At 54.5% G+C, this 21,089-nt stretch overlaps 8 protein-coding genes across 8 annotated transcripts; 3 read left to right on the top strand and 5 right to left on the bottom strand.

Moving 5' to 3' along the window:
- Positions 1-598: 598 nt before the first annotated feature.
- Positions 599-1,717, top strand: CCM_03790 (mitochondrial import receptor subunit TOM40; the record flags this gene model as incomplete). The annotated part of the gene is made up of 2 exons (XM_006668938.1): positions 599-907; positions 968-1,717. The coding sequence occupies 2 exons, from the start codon at positions 599-601 to the stop codon at positions 1,715-1,717; spliced, it is 1,059 nt and encodes a 352-aa protein (XP_006669001.1).
- A 1,147-nt stretch (positions 1,718-2,864) lies between these two features.
- Positions 2,865-6,537, bottom strand: CCM_03789 (ubiquitin C-terminal hydrolase family protein; the record flags this gene model as incomplete). Its single annotated transcript, XM_006668937.1, has 7 exons — positions 2,865-4,114; positions 4,171-4,897; positions 4,961-5,338; positions 5,402-5,494; positions 5,563-5,666; positions 6,339-6,401; positions 6,477-6,537. 7 exons carry the CDS (start codon positions 6,535-6,537, stop codon positions 2,865-2,867), a joined length of 2,676 nt encoding a protein of 891 aa, XP_006669000.1.
- Positions 6,538-8,336: 1,799 nt separating this feature from the next.
- On the bottom strand, positions 8,337-9,002 carry CCM_03788 (Hsp70 nucleotide exchange factor (Fes1), putative; the record flags this gene model as incomplete). The annotated part of the gene is made up of 1 exon (XM_006668936.1): positions 8,337-9,002. One exon carries the CDS (start codon positions 9,000-9,002, stop codon positions 8,337-8,339), a length of 666 nt encoding a protein of 221 aa, XP_006668999.1.
- Positions 9,003-11,574: 2,572 nt separating this feature from the next.
- Positions 11,575-13,341, top strand: CCM_03787 (actin; the record flags this gene model as incomplete). Its single annotated transcript, XM_006668935.1, has 6 exons — positions 11,575-11,581; positions 11,734-11,764; positions 11,978-12,033; positions 12,146-12,176; positions 12,290-13,061; positions 13,111-13,341. 6 exons carry the CDS (start codon positions 11,575-11,577, stop codon positions 13,339-13,341), a joined length of 1,128 nt encoding a protein of 375 aa, XP_006668998.1.
- Positions 13,342-13,838: 497 nt separating this feature from the next.
- Positions 13,839-14,524, bottom strand: CCM_03786 (peptidyl-tRNA hydrolase domain protein; the record flags this gene model as incomplete). Its single annotated transcript, XM_006668934.1, has 3 exons — positions 13,839-13,858; positions 13,970-14,282; positions 14,345-14,524. 3 exons carry the CDS (start codon positions 14,522-14,524, stop codon positions 13,839-13,841), a joined length of 513 nt encoding a protein of 170 aa, XP_006668997.1.
- Positions 14,525-14,979: 455 nt separating this feature from the next.
- CCM_03785 (Protein kinase-like domain) lies at positions 14,980-16,512 on the bottom strand (the record flags this gene model as incomplete). Its single annotated transcript, XM_006668933.1, has 4 exons — positions 14,980-15,477; positions 15,532-15,845; positions 15,931-16,268; positions 16,322-16,512. 4 exons carry the CDS (start codon positions 16,510-16,512, stop codon positions 14,980-14,982), a joined length of 1,341 nt encoding a protein of 446 aa, XP_006668996.1.
- Positions 16,513-17,641: 1,129 nt separating this feature from the next.
- On the top strand, positions 17,642-18,275 carry CCM_03784 (uncharacterized protein; the record flags this gene model as incomplete). The annotated part of the gene is made up of 2 exons (XM_006668932.1): positions 17,642-17,820; positions 17,885-18,275. The coding sequence occupies 2 exons, from the start codon at positions 17,642-17,644 to the stop codon at positions 18,273-18,275; spliced, it is 570 nt and encodes a 189-aa protein (XP_006668995.1).
- Positions 18,276-18,970: 695 nt separating this feature from the next.
- CCM_03783 (Heterokaryon incompatibility) lies at positions 18,971-20,902 on the bottom strand (the record flags this gene model as incomplete). The annotated part of the gene is made up of 1 exon (XM_006668931.1): positions 18,971-20,902. One exon carries the CDS (start codon positions 20,900-20,902, stop codon positions 18,971-18,973), a length of 1,932 nt encoding a protein of 643 aa, XP_006668994.1.
- Positions 20,903-21,089: the final 187 nt, after the last annotated feature.

Genomic DNA, 21,089 nt, shown 5'->3' with positions numbered 1-21,089 from the left:
AGATTTTGGCGGGGCAGGCACATTAGGTAAGCCGACTCGAGATTCAACTTGCACCAACATGTCAGGGTGAAAGTCCCGGCAGAGCTAATTGACGCGGGGGACGATTCGCCTTCTTCAGCAAAGAAACAGGTAGTTGCAAACGAGGTCCTAGACTTTATTTGCATTGCCCTCTTTCAGGCCAGGTTGGGTCACCAGCACGTGCCTAGCCACAAACCCTCCCAAGCCCGGAGCGGAACATTTTAGACGCCGGCCGCCCGAGCCACTCATCCACAGTGTGGCTGGTACGCCGTCATCAGCTCTGGCGGGAGCCACCCTCGCCAAAGGCCTACAACCACTGAAAATTATTCTCCTGCTCTCCTGCCATCCCTAACTCATCCGAGCTTCGCCCATCCACCCCTTTGACAATCTGGCGTTTACGGCAACCAGAGACTTTCTTCCGCCTCCTTTAGGCATTCTCGCGATCTAGGCCTGTGGACTATATTTTTACTCGTCACCAGCGTGCATTGGTTCTGGACACCGTTCCCTTTATTTCCGCATTCCCCTTGCTGGTCGTCGTCGCTCCTCCCACATCGCCGCACACATCAAACCACCAGTCACAATGGCCGCCGCAGTCGAGTCCTTGCGCTCGATTCTCTTCTCAAACCCCATCGCGCTCACCCTCGGCGATGGGCTCAATTCCTTTTCAGAGCGCCGCGCCAAACTCGGCCTGGCCAACCCCGGCACGATAGAGCAGTTGAGCAGGGAGGTTCAGCGCGATGTCTTCCTCACCAACCACATGTTCACCGGCATCCGCGCCGACCTCACCAAGGCCTTTAGCATGTCCCCGCTGTTCCAGGTCTCGCACGGCTTTGCCATGGGCGAGAAGCTTAACCCCTACACCTTTGCCGCCATGTACGGCACTTCCAACGTATGTTGACCAGTCCCGTATTTCTCTCCACTTTGCGCTCTTGTACTCACCCATGTACAGGTCTTCTGCCAAGCCAACGTCGACAATGAGGGTTCCGTCTCCGGTCGCTTTAACCTCCGATGGTCAGACAAGCTCATTTCCAAGGTCCAGGCCTCCATGTCTCCCGATAACCAGGACATGGCCCAGTTTGAGCACGAATACACGGGCAACGATTTCAGCGCCAACCTCAAGATGCTCAACCCTTCCTTCCTCCAGGGCGGCGCGACCGGAATCTATATCGGTAGCTACCTGCAGTCCATTACCTCCAAGCTTGCGCTCGGTCTCGAGACTGTCTGGCAGCGCCCCTCTCTGAGCCAGGGCCCTGAAACCGCCGTTTCCTACTGCGCCAGATACAAGGCTCAAGATTGGGTCGCGACTGCTCAGCTCCAGGCCGCCATGGGTACTCTCAACACTTCTTTCTGGAAACGGATCTCCGACCGTGTCCAGGCTGGCGTTGATCTGACTCTCGGTCTCGTGCCTTCGGCGGGCATGATGGGTGGTGGTCTACAGAAGGAGGGTGTAGCTTCTGTTGGCCTCAAGTATGACTTCCGCATGTCTACTTTCCGCGCCCAGGCCGACTCCAACGGCAAACTCAGCTGTCTTCTCGAGAAGCGTGTGGCGCCTCCTGTCATGATGACCTTCGCTGCCGACATCGATCACTTCACGCAACAAGCCAAGCTTGGTCTCGCTGTGTCTATCGAGGCTGCTCCGGAGGAGCTCCAGGACCAGCAGGAGGCGCTTACCCAGAACGCCCCCAACATTCCCTTTTAAATAACGGTCTTACTCCTATGGTAGTCCTCCCAACGCAGCGATCCTCGGCTCTATCTAAACCCCATAATCAACATTTCAGCAAGCCCGAAAGCCGCGAAAGAGGCCCATCCTTCTTCTCTGTTGTCTTATTACTTCCCCCATCACCTTGTGCTTTTAGTAACGAATGATGGCTCCTCGCTTTTTCTCCTGCTGTGGGTGCCTGCTTACGGACGTTTCATCACCTTTAAAATAGACTTGGGCGGCGCGGGAATCTCCATCTGTTGTATGGCCAAGCTCACCGAATGATTGTCGAGCCACTGTATATTACACTCCTCTTTTATTGTTATTTCTTTGTCTCCTTGTTCTGCTCCGTTTTGGACAGAGCGAAAAGGTCTACGTGGAGGAAAAAAGCATATTTGTTGGCACATATTTGGGATTCTTTTCTTTTGGAAAGAAACCGGGGGCGGATTTTGATTCGATGGAGACGGCCGCTGGCATCGAATTGTATACCAGAAAGCATGACGGGTGTGCAATAGCCCAAGAGACGAAGAAGAGAGGCGGGCGAGGAAGAAGATGCCACAAAACGCAACAAAGCTTTATAGAAAGATTCAATGAAGACGTTAATTCACAATGTACGATCAACACTTGAAACAGAATGAAGGCTTGCATTCACAGGAGGGTTATTAGACCATGCCCGGTAAAACATGCCGCTTGCTATGAAGAACAGAAGTAGTTGCGCTTTTGGTTCTGGTTAACATACTCTTGGGAAACAATGAAGAATTGAAGTTATAGGAGGGGTATCTAGACCATGCCCTGTAGAGTATGCAGATGCTGTAGAATAAAGAAGCAGTGCGCCTTTGGTCAATGCGTGTGACCATGCGGGAATCCAACAAGTTGTTTCCTCTGCTCTAGGCTGAGTTTTTCTTGCGTATCCAAATGACATAGGGATGGCGCAACTAGGAAGAGCGGCAAAATAAAAGAAGCAGACAGAGCTCTCGGCTCCTCCCAAGCTCTTGCATCCGCATGATATATATAATCTGAAAAGAAACGCAAACATCCCATTCCCTCCTCTTGCTCTTCTCTAGTCATTTACCAATGCAACATAATTGTACTCAAAACGCCATTCAAGTTTCATAATTCTTCATCAACATTCGTTCGTCGTCAGCCGTTACATTAGGACGCACTCTCGATCTGGCTGGGAGCTATCCTTTTGCTTGCTAGGCTTGGGCGTCTTTTCCCGCGTCTTGCTCTTGCGCCGCGACTTGCTGCGCTTCGACTCAGTTTCTACCGCGGTGACCGAGGTAGCAGCCGCCGTGGTGGCTGTCGAAGGCGGCTGCGGGAGGCCGTCGGCAACGGCGGTGGCGTTGCGAAAGACTTCAAAGCTGGCGTTTCTCGGCGAGGGCGATCCTAACGGGGTCGTTCCTCTCTCCTCGCCGCCGATTTCCATACTCGACAAGGCGTCCCTATTCTGCTTCATGAGACCGCCAAGGCGAGATATCGTCAAACTAATGCGTCCCTCGCCAGACTGGCTACCGGGCCGACTCTGACGGCCGAGGTTGAAGCGTGATGCGGCGCGCGAAAGACGGGGCGTCCTGTTGTCGCTGGGAGAGATGACGGGAGAATTCGCCTCTGGTGTGCGGGTTGGCGTCATGCTTGGTGTGACGACAGAAGATAGGGTAAAGTTTGCGCTGTCGCGCCGAGACTCGGTAGGTACCGAGTTAGAGACTGAGGGTCGCGCGGACCGATCGACGGCCACGGCCGCCGGTCGTTCGTCATCCATTGACAGGCGGATGCTGGGTGGCTTGCTCGGGAGAGAGAGGCCAGCATCGGTTACTCGAGAGCTTTGCATCTCTAGACTGATCTTGGATTCCTGGTAGGATGGCGGGCCGGTGGCGGTGCCGTCTGTCGAGGGGCAGGCTACTTCCAACATAGGGACAACCTGATAGAAGAGCAGATAAGGCATCTCTTCGGTGAGAGACTTCTTGATGTTGTCGACCAAGCTTACGCGGGGTTCCTCGAGATCATCGAATTTGACCCATTGGGCTTCTTCATAATCCGGGGGCGGATCGAAGCTATGACGTCTGTTGGAAGTGAGAAGTTTAGGTGCGGCTCTTGCAAAGGCAATGTAGTGTCCACTCTGGAGGGCGTCACCACGATGACAAATGACAGATTGCAGCACAAGTTTGAAGTCTGAGGTTAATGGGGATTCATCGGAGTTTGTGTCGGGGCCGTCGGCGAGCATGAAGTGCGGCAAACGAAGGCTGTCAGGAATGTCGATATAAGTGTTGTGTCGTTGTGGCTGCCCAGTCTCCGTCATGGCATAGCGCTTCAGACAGATGCCAACGACAGGGCGCTGTTCAAAATTGAGTGCGACTTCAGAGTTACTGCGAGGCTCATTTGCTCGAACAGCGTGCCAAGCTGTGACGGTTAGCCCGGGTTCGCTAGATAGGTTTGTGAGGCCGAGGTAAACTCACGAATAAGTCGAAAGAATTGCCAAGCAGGTATAGTCACGGCTTTGACCACCATAGAGCCTTTTCGCCTGAGCTTACGAGCGTAGTCGGCATCGGTGCTTGTTGGCTTTCCGTCCTCATCGAGAACGATCCTCTGGATGATGCTTGTAGATCTATTTCTCAAGGAAAGCCGCTTTGGAATTGCGGATGCATCAAGTCTAGGTACCTCATCAAGAGACACTCCCGTCGACGTAGCCGGCCGCTCAAGAGGGGTAAGGCCGCTTGCCACTGATGATGAGCTGGGGAATGGGTGCAGCGGCGACAGATCCACAGGAGAGGCACTGAGACTTGCGGAGTCACCTTTCTCCTCGGGTCGAACCAGTCGCAGCGTGTTTTGGCGGAGAAGAGTAGGGGTATCAGGGCCCCTGTCCTCAGACATTGACTTTTTGGCCTCTTCGCTATCCCGGAGTACATCGACCTGGGCGTTGAAGTATTCTTCAAGGCAATCTTCGAGCCTGATGCTCTTGCCATTCTGATTTGGCGGGACAGCTAGGTTCAGTAGCCGTTCGTAGACGACCTTGTGGTCATCTGTGTCCTTTTTCCCTTGATGAAAAAGATCGACTTGTAGGGATAGTAGTGGAAGTTGCAGAGTCTCGGTCAGAAAAGCGAAGGCTTCAGATGTGTCCTGTTGTTCCAATAAGCGGGCGTCCGGCCACCCGCTGTCGCCCATAGCTTCTTGAATTAAGCGTGTCTGCTCGGTGTATTAGCGTGATGTTGCATGTATGTACTCAGTTTTGCGTTGACGGCCACCTACCAGATCGATCTTGATGAGCTTGCCAGACCGAAGCATATTCACCCATACTCGGAGGAGGTTGACAAGCTTCGCCTTTGGATCATCAGGTGGAAAGTCAGTTTTGAGCATGCAATCGAACGCATCAAGCTTGCAGAACATGGAAAAAAGGAGAGCGTCGAGGTAGCAAGTAACACCGCCTCGGTTTTCCGCGCCGAGCATTTGCACATTCCGATTGTAGGGGACGATTGTGCCGGCAGCGGATTTCTGTTCGATACTTATGTATTCGGCGATATCTTTGGCGTCGCCGTCGCCGAATCCGGTACCGAGCATGCCTTTAATATGTTCACTGCTGACATTGGTAATGCTGAGCTCGTCGAGGCGGCGAAGTACTTCCTCAACCTAGAATGTATTAGAGGTCTGCGGTTCTGGTGATCATTGTGGTAGGAAGCTGAAAATAATTACCTTGGTGTCTTCTTCAGCCTTGCCGGCTGCATCCCTTGACTTGGTATCGCGGCTGAATAGAGCAAAGAAGGCCTCGGTCGATTTGGGTCGGCTCTGGGAAGCGAGAGGCGTTAGCAGGAGGCTGGCCACTTGGGAGGTAAACAAAGAAACACCAATAGTACCTTCGAAGGCGGCGCCGACTTGCTTCTGTTATGTGAGGGATTCTTGTCCCGAAGGCTCAAGAATTTGCGAGGAAACTCCTTCATGGTTCTATTTACACCCTGAGCTGCGGTATTGTCGAGGAGGATGAGGGTTGTTGCGGTACGCGATGCCTCGCAGATCTTAGCGAGGCAGCCAGAGACGATCAATAGTCATGATCCAATAGACGCGAAACCAGGCAACTTGTCTATATGAGCTAGATGGACAGCGTCGTCAATGGCGCGCGATGCAGGACTGGTCGGTGGTAGAGTAGCGCTTGCTGGCCAAAGTTTCGGTGGTGGGTGGCTGGGTTCGGGCCTAAACAGGCGGGATTGATGCTGATGCGAATGTCCAAGTATGAGAGAAATGATAATAGTGAGGGCTGGTGAGCTGGGTGCGGAGTGATGTTCTTGGCGGGGAGTATAATGGGAGCTTGTTGTCATCGCGAGGTTTCAAGGGACCAGCAAACGATGGAACTCGGCAAAGCGAGGCAGGTGGGGGTGGGTTGGTTGTTAGGCTTATTTTTAGCGGGGGTTTTATTTTTTGGAGCATCAGGCGAACTGAGTCCACTGACAACCTTCAACCTCTTTGTAACAAATAATTTCTGGGGCAGCATTAGAGAGAGGTAGATGTCATTCTTTGTCCGTCAAGTTTGGTTGGCGACAGTTGCGGATTGCTAGGTCAGCGCATACCACGGCGGCAAACTAAACCTGGTACCTCCAGCCACTGGCTTACCCTACCTAAGTAGGTAGGTAGTGACGCTCCCACCTGATGATCTCCTGGCCAGCTTGCTGTGTGACCTGCAAAATCGTCAAGCCCGCATCTATGTACGGAGTACGCAGAAGCCATGTGCTCCTGGCCGGCCGCGTCAGTTGCTGACGCCAACAATACCCCCTACCTCCAGGCAGCCAGATTTGGAACTCCTGGTTTACCAAAAGCTCGCTTTGCCACATAGGCATTGCTTCTTGGCCGTTCCAAGTTTTAATTTTCCATTATTCTAATTCTAATATTCTTTTGCTCACAACCACATTCAGGTCTCAACGAGTACTACTATAATTCCGAAATTTGAAAATACGAAAAGAGAAATTAATTAGTCACAAAAGAAGCATGACTTGCAACTGATATCTCTTTCTTCTGTGAAGACAGTTAGCACCGCCACACTAGCCGTGGCTGACTCCACACCAGCCACATCACGCAGCTTCTAGTAAATTTGCAGGCTTCCATGACCACAGACCACACGAGACTTGGAAACTCCTCTGCAACGCCCTATTCACAACCAAACGCCAGACATTGTCGCCATGGCTGGTGCACGCCAAGGAATGCGCGCGCTTAGAGCCGTAAGCGGCAGGCAATTGAGCCAACAGACCGCCCAGCCGTGCGCTCGCCGCTTTGCCTCGTCCTCGACGGCTTCCCAAAGCCCCTTGGCCGCCATTGAAGAGTCGACGTCGTTTTCTACGCCGGGACCCGACGACAACGCCGTCAAGTCCTTCCAAGAGGCCAAGGCCAACAACCAGAGAAATAAGCAGCTACCTGGCAGTCGGTGAGTGGCTTTCCTCGACTCGTCCTCTCTTATATGCAACCTCCCTTTCCTCGCATCGCACATGCATTACCTCTCTTCACGAACAAGATATTTTTAACCATTGTCATGTAGGTACCAATTCCACCCTCCCAAGTACAACCGCGGACCTCTCCACCCCATCCAGTCACCGCCCTCCTCCGACCCGACGGCGCGAGACTTCATCCCCGGGCCGTTCAGCCTGCCGCGGCTCAAGCACACCTACGACAGCACGATTGCGCCGGACCTGATGACGCTCACGTATGCGCACAAGCCGCCGGGCTACGAAGCACCGGAGTCGACCAAGGGCGAGCTGCGCACGTGGGACGGCTCGTCGCCGTACCACAAGAACCGTCCACGGCGCGGCCCGCGCGGCGGCCAGTCGGGCCGCCTCGGCCTCGTCGAGCGCAACATGACCTGGCACAGCCTGCCCGAGATCACCGCCGTCACCGTCAACTCGTATGCGCCGCAGGCAGCCGAAAATAAGGAGTACCTGGACGTGGCGCGCGCCGTGGTGCAGGCCATCACCGGCGAATTCCCCGACGTCACGCGCACCCGCTCCAACGTCATCCACTGGGGCGTCCGTAAGGGCCAGAAGACAGGCGCCAAGGTCACGCTCCGCGGCGGCGCCGCGTACGAGTTTGTCGACAAGCTGGTTACGCTCGTGCTGCCCAAGATCAAGGACTGGCCCGGCGTCAAGGGCAGCTCGGGCGACCGCGCAGGTAACCTGGGCCTGGGCCTGAACCCCGAGTGGATGTCATACTTTCCTGAGCTCGAGTATAACTTTGATGTATGTTTGATGTTGAATTTACGTATGTGTGTTGGATACTGACTTGTTGCCAGATGTACCCGCCTCACCTGATGCCTGGCTGCGACATCATCATCCAGACGACTGGCACCTCGGACAGACACGGACGTCTTTTGCTGGAGGCCCTGGGATTCCCGTTCTACGGCAAGGTTACGTACTGAACAACGTACTACGAGGAGCGAAAAAATTGGGGAAGCCGAACGTTGTCACTAGCATAAACATATCCCGTGTACCAACATTTGTATGTATCAACAAAATAGATTTGAAAATAGGATTCCATTCATTTTTCATATAAATGGACCTGGTATGTAATTGTCTAGTTTTGCACAAGTATGAACGCCCCAACACCAGATTTTATGCAGTTGTCCACCGTTTGTCTTGACGAATTGCATGGCTCAAGCAGCAGCCATGGCCTTTTCGCGCAGCGGCGTGATGATGGTGTCCACCGCCTCCATGTCCATCGCGTCCACCTTGTCCGCCGGGTGCCCCGCGGCGACGAGCTCGACGACGGCGGCGTCCAGCGCGGGCTGGTAGTTGCGAATGGCCGAGCTGAGCGCGTAAACGGCTTTGCGACGGACCGTGTCCGTCTCGTCGGGACTCGTTGCCAGCGCCACGAGCGGCGGCACCCCGCCGACGGCGAACAAGCGCTCCTGCGTCTTCTCATTGTTCTGGACGGCGGTGCCGATGCACCAGGCGGCCATGGTGCGGATCTCGGCCTCTGGGCTCGCGAGCTGCGCCAGCAGCGGCGTCCACAGGCCCAGGCTGGCCAGGTTGTTGGCGTTGTCGAGCGACTCGATGAGCTGCTCGAGGTTGTCAAAGGCGATGAGCTTGTTCTCGAGCGTCACGTCGGCGGCCGTGATGATCTCCATCGAGGCGATCATCAGGTCCGCGTCCGACGGGCCGCCCATGAGCGCGGCCATGACTTCGGGCGTCAGGTTCGAGACTGGCGCCGCGGAGGCCCCCTCGCCGGTGGTGGCGACGGCGCCCGTGCCGTTGGGCTGCTCGGTTTCCGTGTTTTCGATGCTCCAGCGCAGGAGCTCGTTGAGGCGCTTGTCACCCATGGTTGTTGCTGGGATTGATTTTTTTTGGCGGGGTTGGTTAACTTGAAGGCGGGGTGTTTTGTCTTGCCGAGTTCGTATATTGGATCTGATATTGAGGTCGTCTATGGAGTAAAAATATGCGGAAAACAGTATAAAGGAGAAAGAACTTGAAAATGGCGAGAGCGAAGCCGTTTAAAAAGAAATTGGGACGTGGGGTTGATCTTTGCATCTCAAAGCTCTGTCGAAGTTCGGCCAATCTTCTCGAAGCTTCATGAAGACGCTAGCTAGATCTAGACTAGCCTCACTTTTTGACCGTGGCTGTTGAAGGCTGATATTTTGACAACAAGAATTGGTCAAATGACAACAAGCTAACCGAATTGGTAGCGATGCAGAGATTCACGATTCAGACGATACAGACGATACAGACGATACAGACGATACGGGCGATACAGGCGATACAGGCGATACAATAGGTGTTATTATCGCAGATTCAGGGGCTAGAACGACGCCTGAACTAATTAACAATCAATGCCGCCGGCTTTATTATAGCGAATTTATTAATTATAGCTATCGTGGCAGCCTTAAGAGATAAGATACAATTAATACTCGTTTATCCCCTATAAAACTTGGTGGAGTGGCTGCGTGGGTCTATACCAATTCGGTTTAGCTTGTTGTCATTTGACCAATTCTTGTTGTCAAAATATCAGCCTTCATGGCTGTTTGGGTGGCTGGACTCTTTTAACTTCATGGTCTGTCTGGTGGTGACAGGAATATTGAATATTGAAACAAAAAGGATGATAGATCCATCTTCACTGAAGTTTCCGCGGTGATGTTTGCCAAACTTCTACGTTCTGCGTCCAATGCAGTAGTCATGAGTGGTACCATCATTTCGAACCACAAAGTCAAGCGAATGGCAGTACGCCGTGAGAGGAGAATGTCTATGAATATCGAGCCCAGATTTTTCAAATGTAGCCAAGGATAAAATACGAATGTAACAAAATAGAGAGCCTGTGGGGGACGGGTGCTGGAACGGCGGACGTTAGTTACGTTCTACGTAGCCGAGCTGTTGTTTGCCTCGAGTGTGAGCGAAGCCGTTTGGTAATGCCGTTGGAGTGGTGGTTAGAAAAAGAGAAAAAGTAACGCTTCGAAATGTGTGGGAAAAGAGGAACGGCGAGGACGATATCGACGGTGATTAATTTGTAGGGCTGGAGGAAATGAAGTCTGGTAGGGCTCCGAAGTAGGGTTTCTGATGTAACAGTGCCAGGACCCTGGAACCCTGGGTCACTGGGAGGCGAAGTGAGAGGCGAGATGACGCAAGAGGCGGTCAAGGTTGGTAGAATACAGTCTTCGATGGCATCTAGATTTGTGAGAAATGGATTGAATTAGGGACGGTGACTAGTTATTAGAATACCCCGCCTCAACGAGATATGCACACAAGCTCGCTTGCGCGTCAAGAGGCGAGACGAGGTGTGGGAATGGGCCGTTGTGGGCTGGGTGACGACGTCGGGTTACGCCACACGAGTGCTATCTCTGCGGAGAGATGTTGGCATTTGTAAGGATGGTTGGTGTTAGTGTGGTGCGTATTTTTAGTGAGTCAGGAATGGAACAAGAGGTTTTGCGGACGGGCGGCGATGGAAGACATTTCATGTATGATAGTGGTGGAAGAGGTAAGATGATGGCTTCCTGCTAGATGACGACATGGATGGGATGGACTGGCAGGGCCGCCCGTCACAGCCGCTGGTGAGAGGTTTCGGGGTCAGACAGAAGGAAGAATTTGAACGAATTTGAACCAGTTTTAGGTTAGGCGTCTCCAGGCGAGAGGCCAAGCCACAACTTTGGGTCCACCAACCGGAAGTGACGGACGAATCAGAGGCGGGTGAGGGCTGTTAGTGAGCACTTGACTTGACGGGAGTGAGTGCTGAAGAAGAGAAGTGTAACTATGGCAGCTGGGGCTCAGCATTCCTGGGTTGCAGAAGAGGTCGGTCCGTCGAGGATTGACCACGGGGTATTCTTTGCATTCATCTGGCTAAAACGGATTTTATGTATGCCTAGAAGCAGCTAATTTTTTTCCTGCTTTTTTCACTTGCTGATAACGGACGCCAAAGATGGCACCAGTAACTCGTACTCTGGTGGCAGTGCACACCCCTCAAACTGCTGGTGCCGGCCCGCCCACAACTATTTTTTCGTTGGCGGCTGGTTAAACTCACTGGCCGTCAGTGAGTTTGGTGGTGTCCAGGGCGTCCAGTCCGTCCAGTCCAGCGCCCACCCGCTCGTACCAGCTGCTGCCGCTGGTGCTGCTTGCCTGCCTGCCTCATGTACCGCCCCGCCCAAAGCACGCGGCGGAGATACTTGCCTCCTTTCCCTCGAGCCCCTCCCTTCCTGCCTCTGGCCTTTCCATCTTGTTCCCTCTACAAAAACATTCAATTCCCACTCCATCTTCCCTTCTTCCCCGTCTCCGAGTCTTGTCCCCTTTGGCTCAATCTCCATCTCCTCATCCAGCTCTCGAGGTCCTCGTCGTCCCTTGAGCTCTTCCTCTCGTCGCATCCCTCCGACTCTTTTTTTATTTACTCTTCACTAATCCACACTCGCAACCATGGAGGGTACGTTGCTGTTGCTTTTGTCACCTCGCCGCCGCGTTTACGCAATCCCGCCCCTCCCCGCGATGCATGCTGCTGCTGCTTCCGCCACCTGCGATGCCATTGCCTCTGTAGTGCCTTGAATCAATTACTGACATGACTTTGCGTCTCTATAGAAGAAGTTGCTGCCCTCGTCATCGACAATGGGTAAGCTCCTAACCCCCACCGCCTCACCGACAAGTTCGCCTGCCTGAGCCCCCTTACCCCTCCTGGTCGATCTGCCAGCTCGACAGAGCCATCGCCGTTCGCGCCAACACGCTGCGCACTGTTCGTCTGGCAGGCAGGATGGGGATAACGTTGGGCTCAGAATGACGAGCGAGGCTTTTTAATTCATTTCTTCCATACTGACCAGCGCTGCAGCTCCGGTATGTGCAAGGCCGGTTTCGCCGGTGATGATGCGCCCCGAGCTGTTTTCCGTAAGTACCCCACTTTAGCTCCTGTCGCCAGTTTGCACGCTTTTTGGCCCAACGGCCAACGTGCGCCTGATGAACGGCGAAATCTCGAGCTTCCGCTGATTCTTTACCGCAGCTTCCATCGTCGGTCGTCCCCGTCATCATGGGTAAGTCTTGCCGAAAACAAAGAGATGCGCTGGAACCCCCTGCGCCGCCCACGCACTCTTGCGCGCATGCGCCCCCCTCAACGCCCCCACCAACGTCTAACGCCATTTCGCAGTATCATGATCGGTATGGGCCAGAAGGACTCCTACGTTGGTGACGAGGCTCAGTCCAAGCGTGGTATTCTTACCCTCCGCTACCCCATCGAGCACGGTGTCGTCACCAACTGGGACGACATGGAGAAGATTTGGCACCACACCTTCTACAACGAGCTCCGTGTCGCCCCCGAGGAGCACCCCGTCCTCCTTACCGAGGCTCCTATCAACCCCAAGTCCAACCGTGAGAAGATGACCCAGATTGTCTTCGAGACCTTTAACGCTCCCGCCTTCTACGTCTCCATCCAGGCCGTCCTCTCCCTCTACGCCTCTGGTCGTACCACCGGTATTGTCCTCGACTCTGGTGATGGTGTCACCCACGTTGTCCCCATCTACGAGGGTTTCGCTCTTCCCCACGCCATTGCCCGTGTCGACATGGCTGGCCGTGATCTTACCGACTACCTGATGAAGATTCTCGCCGAGCGTGGTTACGCCTTCTCCACCACCGCCGAGCGTGAAATCGTTCGTGACATCAAGGAGAAGCTCTGCTACGTCGCCCTTGACTTTGAGCAGGAGATCCAGACTGCTGCCCAGAGCTCTTCTCTCGAGAAGTCCTACGAGCTTCCCGACGGTCAGGTCATTACCATTGGTAACGAGCGTTTCCGTACCCCCGAGGCTCTCTTCCAGCCCTCTGTCCTCGGTCTCGAGTCTGGCGGCATCCACGCCACCACCTTCAACTCGATCATCAAGTGCGATGTCGATGTCCGCAAGGATCTCTACGGCAACATTGTCATGGTATGTTGGACCCGCCTGTTTTCCCTGGCTTGGTCGTTAACTCTTTTAGTCTGGTGGTACCACTATGTACCCTGGTCTCGCCGACCGTATGCAGAAGGAGATTACCACTCTTGCTCCTTCTTCCATGAAGGTCAAGATCATTGCTCCCCCCGAGCGCAAGTACTCCGTCTGGATCGGTGGTTCCATTCTCGCCTCCCTGTCCACCTTCCAGCAAATGTGGATTTCCAAGCAGGAGTACGATGAGAGCGGACCCTCTATCGTCCACCGCAAGTGCTTCTAAGGTGAATTTTTCCGGCCGGCCAGGGCTCAACACTTGAACTGACGCTTGCCTAGCAGAGGAACACCAAAACAAAGACCCCCTTTCCTTCAACGCTGGCAAGGACTGCGAAGATGGCGAACGACGGAGTATATTCTGGCCTCGTGCGTGCCAAAATCGACCCTCGTATTTGCGACGCGCTTGATGAAGTAAAGAGGTTGGGTGCTGGTTATTTGGGGGTAATGGCAACGGCCTGTGTGCTGTAGCTCGGCTGGGTATTTGACGAGGCTTACGGACTAGACGCTGAAGTTTCACACCAAAAATTCTTTTTATATCTTTGCTAAAGGGTGTAGCCCAATGGAATGCGACGGTTAAGTTTGTATACTTAGTAAAAAATGCGTTGTGATTTCCATGGGAATTCGAGTGTTTTGGAGTGCTATGACTTGCTCGCTTTTCAATTTGAATGATTTCGTTTTGATATGTAATTCAGGATGCTTTGAGGCAATGACTTGCTCAATTTACTATGATCTAGATGTGGTATCTGCCGATTGGTTTAGTGATGCTTGACAATTGGTTTGCGACGAGCCACTTTGTTCCTCTGATGAATTGTCTGTTCTTTCATGCCTCGATGGACGCATCTCGACAGCCGTACCAATTGTCGCTATCCCATCTCCAAGCCCATCCTCTGCCGCCCCCGTCACCCGCTGCTGCTGCTGCTGCTCCCTTTCCTCGTCCAGCTTTTTATACTTGCGCCTGCTCTTCTTGGCCGCGCTGTCGGCCCTCTTCTTCCTGACGGCGCCGACGATGCCCGCGCGACTCTCGGGCCCATTCTCCAAGTCATCCAGGCGCTGGGCGAGAATATCCCGCGCGTGCTTGCGGTTCTGCGCGCGCGAGCGCGTCGCCTGCGACTTGACGACGATGCCGGTCGGTATGTGTTTGAGTTGCACGGCCGAGTTGGTTTTGTTCTCCTCGGAGGTTTAGTGAGGAAATGGATTTGGTGGGGGGGAAGGGCGGGGAGGGGGGTTACAATTTTTTGACCGCCGGGCCCGCTGCCTTTGAGGTACGACTCTTCAAGGTCGCAATCGGGAGGGTGTCTGGGACGCGTGGGCATCGCGCGCTGCAGGGTGAGTGCTGTGCTGCTGAGAGGTTGATGCGAGGACGGGAGGGACGGGGTGAGGAGGCGCGCGCGGCGCAGAAGACACAGCATGGCGAGATCGGAGATGCGGGGGTCGTGGATGGAGCGAATTGAGGATGGAGGCGGGTGCTGCGTTTGAGCGAGTGCTGAGATGAAGGATGGAGGTTCGTTGGCTGTGAAGAGGCTCGGACTGGGCGATTGAAGATGTAGGTGGGGTCCCGTGGTGGTTCAGCATTGCATGCCCCGTGGAAGGTATACAAGGAACGGAAAACATCGGCTCTGGAATTCTTCAAATAGGTGAGAGATGGCGGTAAACGTATTGTATTTTCTTTCTTTACTTGTACAAGAATAATAGCCCAGCTCCTTTGGCGTTGGCCTCTGATCTGCCCCGCGCCTGAAAAGTTGCAGCCGTGTAAGCTGTCACCCTATTGTTCCACCTCAATCCGCGTAGATATACACACTATTTTCTTGCGACTTACTCTACTTTGTAAAAGCGTTCCAGGCCCACCGGCGTTTCTAACATACCATCATTCAGTGTCGCCGTCCAGCTGAAGAAACGGATCCTCGAGCAAGTCCTTGGCTTTGCTTCTATGTTCCGGCCGCCATTGGAGCATCCTGCCTATAAACGCGAGGAACTGTTGTTTTTCCTCTCCCTGGAAAAGCGTGACGGTGTCGGAAAGCGCGACGTCCTTGGGAATCAAGTCCTTGCGGATGAATTCTCCTGGCGGGGGGGCAGAAGCGTGGTCAGCAGGCAGAAGGTTTCCTGACAGGATCGGTTGCTTACCATCGTCATCGAAGAAAGGACCGCCAAAGTATTGGAATGCATTGCTGCAGGACTGGCCCTGGGGGTTTTGCATTTCCGGTTTAAAGGCCAATTTGCGAAACTTTCTTTCTCGCTCGAGGAGAACCTTGGGAGGGGGACCAAGCAGGGCAATCATCTGCGCCAGATGAGCCTGGACATTGTAGTGCCCCTGCTCGTCCTTGAGGTCGGTAAACAAATCTCTGCCTTCCATCATGTTCCATATCTACATTGTCAGCGGTATCTTACGCGAGTCGAGCACGCACCCCGGCGAACATACCAACACGCCCATGTTCCAAATATCTGCACTGTATGTCCATCCGGTTCCTAGAATGACTTCGGGCGCGCGGTAGCGGTGTGGCTGGGCCGGATGAATACAGACGGTCTCGAGGCCAGGCTGCGCCAGATCCAGGTCGGCAATCTCTGGAAGAATGAAGAAGTCGCGAAGAGGCCCAAAATTACTCTCGGATAGGTAGGTGGTGTGCTCGTCATTCGTGACATGTCGGCCGAGAGGAGTGTGTCTATGATGCTGGACAAAGTCTTCCAAGACTGACTCGCTCTCTAGATTGACCAAGACATTATCCTCTTTAAGGTCTAATGTGGACCGTCAGCTAGTTGAATCCAACAGAGGGATGGCCGGCCGGCAAGGATAGTAGAGACTTGCCTGTATGAATGATACGGCACTCGGTGTGCAGGTAGTTGAGCCCCTGTAGCAGGATGGCAACATACAGCTTCAGGATCTTTGGCGGAAATCGCTGGTTCTTAAAGCGGTGCCGGAAGTCATACATTGTTTCTCTCATGGGGTGGTACACCAAGCAGACATGAGTCCCCTGCGATCCGTCGACTTGGAAGTGGTCGATTGGGACTCTGATGTACTCGGCGCCAGGATGCGACGGGTTGGCCGCGGCAATGCGCTGCGAGAGCGTCAACTCGTGTTCAGCAGCAGCGATGCTGGCATATCTGCAGGCTCCAATCTTGACGGCCACATAGCGAGGAGATGCCGGTTTCTCCTTACATCTACGAACGAATCAGCACTCGCCCCGAAAAGGCGACTGGAGGGATAGGAATACCGCCGCAGATCTTCTGCCAACCAGACAGTAGAACCAAAACCCCATCCCAGTTTTGTGATTGTCTGGTATCTGTCATTGAGGACCTGGCCCGGATGCGTCGAATGATAGTCGCTTGGGCTATAATTGGGGATTGTTTCTTCGTCGATGGCTTCGTATATCATTGGTGGTGGTTTGGAGCTAGAGGTAGACATTGCTCTTGCTAGACATGACCGTGGATACCTGAGAGTACGAGCAAATAATGCGGACGGGTGTAAGATGAGCTTACAGCCACGAAAGAACAATGACGTTTGCGCCGTCATAGCGAACCAAAAGCAGGATCAAACAATCAGAAGAAGACAGCGCCTCGTAAGACTCAAGAAGAAACACGAACTTAAGATGTACGGCGAAACACGTGACTGCTCCGCTCTTCATACTAGCGCGATACCTGTTGAATAGGTAATACTGAATATCCTTTTTAGTCCACACTTCCTAAATGGGTTTAGGACTATTGTCAATTGACCAGATGGTGTTGTCAAATTACCAGCCGATGTACCGTGTGACTGACGAGGGGACAGGTGGATACGGTGGGTTGGTTTACTCGCCAGGGCCAAAAAGCTGTGACTGAGTCACCGATTTTTGCACAAGGTTGTGGTACCTTCTATGTCAGAACGCCACTATCAGTGGATGCCGTGAATGCCATCTCGTAGGCTGAACGCCGCTGTGCGTGGCGGGTAACATGATCTGTTGTTTTCTCGCTGTCAATCCCCGCTGCCGTCAACGTGGCAAGACAGATCACGCCCCTGCTACTGACGTAAGGTGGACTCGGGTTAAAATTGGTGCGACCCTGTTCGAACCAACCGCCTCTGTGCGAACCACAGAGGCTGCCTGCGACCATAAACCAGGTTACCTTACGCGGGAGGTGTTTTCCTCTGGGGAATTTCCATAGATCAAAATATTTTTAAGGCATGTCACGATCGAAGAGAAACTTCAGAACTGCCTTAAAAAACATGTCAGAAATACCAGATTCATCGTGACATGGCTGAGAAATATGTCAGACAGAGAAAACATGTTGGAGGCCATGTCAGAAAACACCCCCCACTCGCGTAGGTAGGTATTAGGCCGAGTTGTCAAGGAGGCACCAGGCAGCAGGGGCAGCAGGGGCAGTAATAGGCAGCAGGCAGCATTCCTTACTCTGACTATATGGCTCATGAGGTACCAACGTGTTCTTGTACTTTGGTACCAACATATTCCTGCTGCACCCAATATAAATATCTCCTCGCTCTCACTCACTCATACTCGTCTCTGTCCTCAGTATAATAAAGCCATCTAACGCATTGAACAATGTCTCGAGCTTTCTCAACCACCGCGGCAGCCTCGAAGTCGATCAGATGGTTGCAAAGCAATACATCGAAGCCCGTCGACTGGGTCAAGAGGGCCCTTGAAGAATACCTCGACATCGTTGAAGCAAAGTACCCCCATCTTGCCAGTAGAGTAAGCAAGGTTACTACTGGGGAGATACAGTAAGAATTGCGAGCACTTCTTCATTTCGCAATCTTGTCTTGTGACACTGACATTCCTCTATAGCGGCAATCCTCACCCAACACTGCGTCAGAGGGGTCGCAACGACCCATTTCATGGCTCTGGAGCAATCGGTACAAAGAATCTCAAGAGGGACAACCGAGAGACCTCGTTCCACGTCTACCCGAACGGGCTTGTCAAGCCCACTAACGATAAATGGCCCACACTGCAGGTCACACCTTCAACCCCTGAGGAGCTTGGGGATGACTCAATCTGGCTTGATCCGGTCTACTGCGACAAATACGCAATGGGGGGGCCTAATGTAGGCGAAAGTTCTGAAAGTCAGCATGATGAAGGCAAGAGCGAAGGCAAGAGCGAAGGCAAGAGCGAAGGCAAAGGCAAAGCCACGGCGGCCAAGGACGCCATGGGAGCAAGTGGTAGCGGTGATCCAGAATGACGTGAGGGAGCGCCTGGCGGATGAGGATGATGATATTCTTGAGTCGCACGCATATTCGAATGGTGAGGGTGCTCAGGCTGAAAAGTACGAGCATGGCAGAATTGGGAAATTGTCAGCATAGTGTTCTAGGTGTCAACTCTACCATCATCTAGTGAGCAAGTTATTTCTGTATCCAAGTTTGTTGTAACGAGTTGAGTCCGCCCGTGACAGAATCAAGATACTATTTTGAAGCTTTATTTCAGTACTTATAGACAGAGGCTTTATACACTGCACCACTTACATTTACCACATCTTACCAGATTTGGCCGTTGGCGGCAGCGGTCGCGGTTACTGGAGGCAGATTGTTGCTGAGAGACCATGGCTCGCGCATCTGCCTTGACGCTGCTGTGACGCTGCTGTGCCGCTGCGAATATTCGTGTTTGGTGAGAGACGGTTGATGGAGAATGGTTAGATGGGCCTGCAAGGGCGATGTAGGGCTGGGGGCGCAGCTGATGACGAGGCTGACGAGGCGTTGGCCGGAAAACACGGCCTTGCGGTCGGCTTTTGGAAGAACAGCATATAGCTAAAGAGGAGTTGGCTTCCATGCGGCTCGGGCATTATTTCGATTTACTTGATGGATAAAAAATAAAGAAGTTTGAAGTTGGATAGAGGCGACGATGGTGGCTTGCTTACCAGTGATTGAGTCGCGGCCATTTCTACAACACTTCCCCAACCGTGACCTCGAGTTCTTTCAGTAGAATATAGCGTCGTCGCGCCGGTGCACGTTGTTTCAGTCTGGACCTGATAACTTTGATGTTCCGTCGACGCGCCTCCTCTCTGCGGCGCTTCCGCCACCGCCGACGACCCGCGTCATCTCCTGTCGGGCTGCGCGTCTGGCTAGGCATCTGCGCTTCGGTGTTGGGAGCAGCAGCTCGCTTGCACACCTGACACCGCGCCCCCCCAATACGAATCTCGACCAGAGGGATGGCATCCCATCCCTCTGCATGGTCTTCCCCTACGGAGATCGTGACGCCGGCTTTGTGCCACAGCGCTTGTGCGCCGCTGGGCTCTTTAGCCGGCGTCTCGCCGATCAGGAGTTTATGCCGCCCATCCGCTCCGCGCGCGTTGCACTCAAACGCCACGAGCGTCCCGTCCGGCGCGCGCCCGTCGGTGACGAGCACGGTCAGAAACGAGGCCTGCGCTGCGGCGGGACGCACGCGGAGCAGATGCGCGCATCCAAAGTTGAGCGCGTCCATGACGCACTGCGCCTGCAGCTGCATCCAGTCGGCCCACACGCGCTCATATCGCGCCGACGGGAGTGTAAGCTGGAATGTGGCCTCGGCGCGGTGCTGGATACACCGCAGCGCGCGGTCGTAGTTGTGGACGAGGATCTGCGCAATCATGAGCAGCTGCTTGGGGGAGTAGCGCCCGGCGCCAAAGGCGACGGCGACGTCGACGGCGGCAAACCAGCGGCCCTGGGCGTAGAGAATGAGGGTCAGGTCGCGGTGCACCCACCCGTGGTGGCTCCGATGCACGGGGCCGAGCGGCCGGAGGACGGTGCAAGATCCAATCGGTCGCGCGGTCATGGACACGGTGCCGTCAGACACCGTCACCGGACCGTACGGCGAGACGGTGTCCAGCCCCGAGGCAGACGACAGCAGATGGCGTTTCGCACAGAGCACCTCGGCGCACGCAGTCACGCCCGCCGCCGTACGCATGGCCAGCGGCAGCAGGAGCCAGCGCACATGACCAGCCGCAAGCGCCGCCTCGGTCCACCGCTTCCACGCGCTCTCGCGCGTCTCCCGCGGGCGGACGCCAATCTCCACCGTCGATACGGCCATGGCGCCGTACACTTCGTCGACGGGGAAGGACGCGGCGCGGTTGCCGAGCATCTCCATGACGCGGGTGCGGTCCGTGGCGTGGATGCGGCGCGCCGCCATGCCTGCAAAGTGCGAAAAGAGCAGCTCATACCTGCTCGTCGCCGGGTCGCCGCGGCGGGCACACTCGGCAATGTCCAGCTCCTCGCACAGACGGGGTATGGCGACGAAGAGCTCATCGGGGATGGATATCGGTGTGAGGTCGGCGCCGATCCAGACCAGGTCCCCCGCGAGGAGGTACTCCTGCAGGGTCCAGACGCGCGTGCCCCAGGTGGCGTCGGCGAAGCGCGCGAGGACATCCATGGCGTGCTGGAGCGCGGCGCGGCCGTCACCGCGCGTCCAGTGGCGGCGCACGGCGTCGTCGGTCCACGTCTCGGCGCGCCAGACGGCGAGGGCGGGCGCGAGGTGCGCGACGCCGCGATCGACGTGCGTCTGCGAGATGCCGAGGGTGCTGGTGAGGAGGACGAGGACGGCGGCGGCGTCGCTGTAGATGCGGCCCATGAGGGGGATCTGTGCGCACACATCCTCGTCTGAGTCTTGGAGGATGCAAAAGAGGTCGATCCAGCAGTGGCGAATGTGGGCGAGAGCGGTGCGCTGGCGGAGGGTCTGCTGGATGGCGAGGCAGCCAAAGGACGGGCCTAAGGGGAGGCGGGCTGGGAAGTTGCGGTCGGACCAGGCGTGGGAGAGGGCGAGGTAGGGCGGCGACTGGCCGATGGGGAAGGACTGGAGGGTGGAGGTGGCGATGTGGAGGAGACGGAATGTCGGGGTCATGATTTGAGGTTGTGAGGGATGGAAAGATGGGATGGGATGGGATCATGGTGAGTGGCTAATTTTTGGAGAGGTCCGTTTGTCTGTGTAAGCGGCACGGTCTCCTTAGGGACTCAGCTGAGCTTTCCACAGCTCGACTATGATAACTACATGTTTGAAAAAATAATGAAAAAAAAAAGTGTCTTGCCAA

This window comes from Cordyceps militaris, assembly GCF_000225605.1.
Source record: "Cordyceps militaris CM01 unplaced genomic scaffold CCM_S00003, whole genome shotgun sequence".
NCBI classification, from domain to species: domain Eukaryota; kingdom Fungi; phylum Ascomycota; class Sordariomycetes; order Hypocreales; family Cordycipitaceae; genus Cordyceps; species Cordyceps militaris.
Note: the sequence above shows the minus strand (reverse complement) of the source record. Positions and strands in the feature narration are given on the sequence as shown.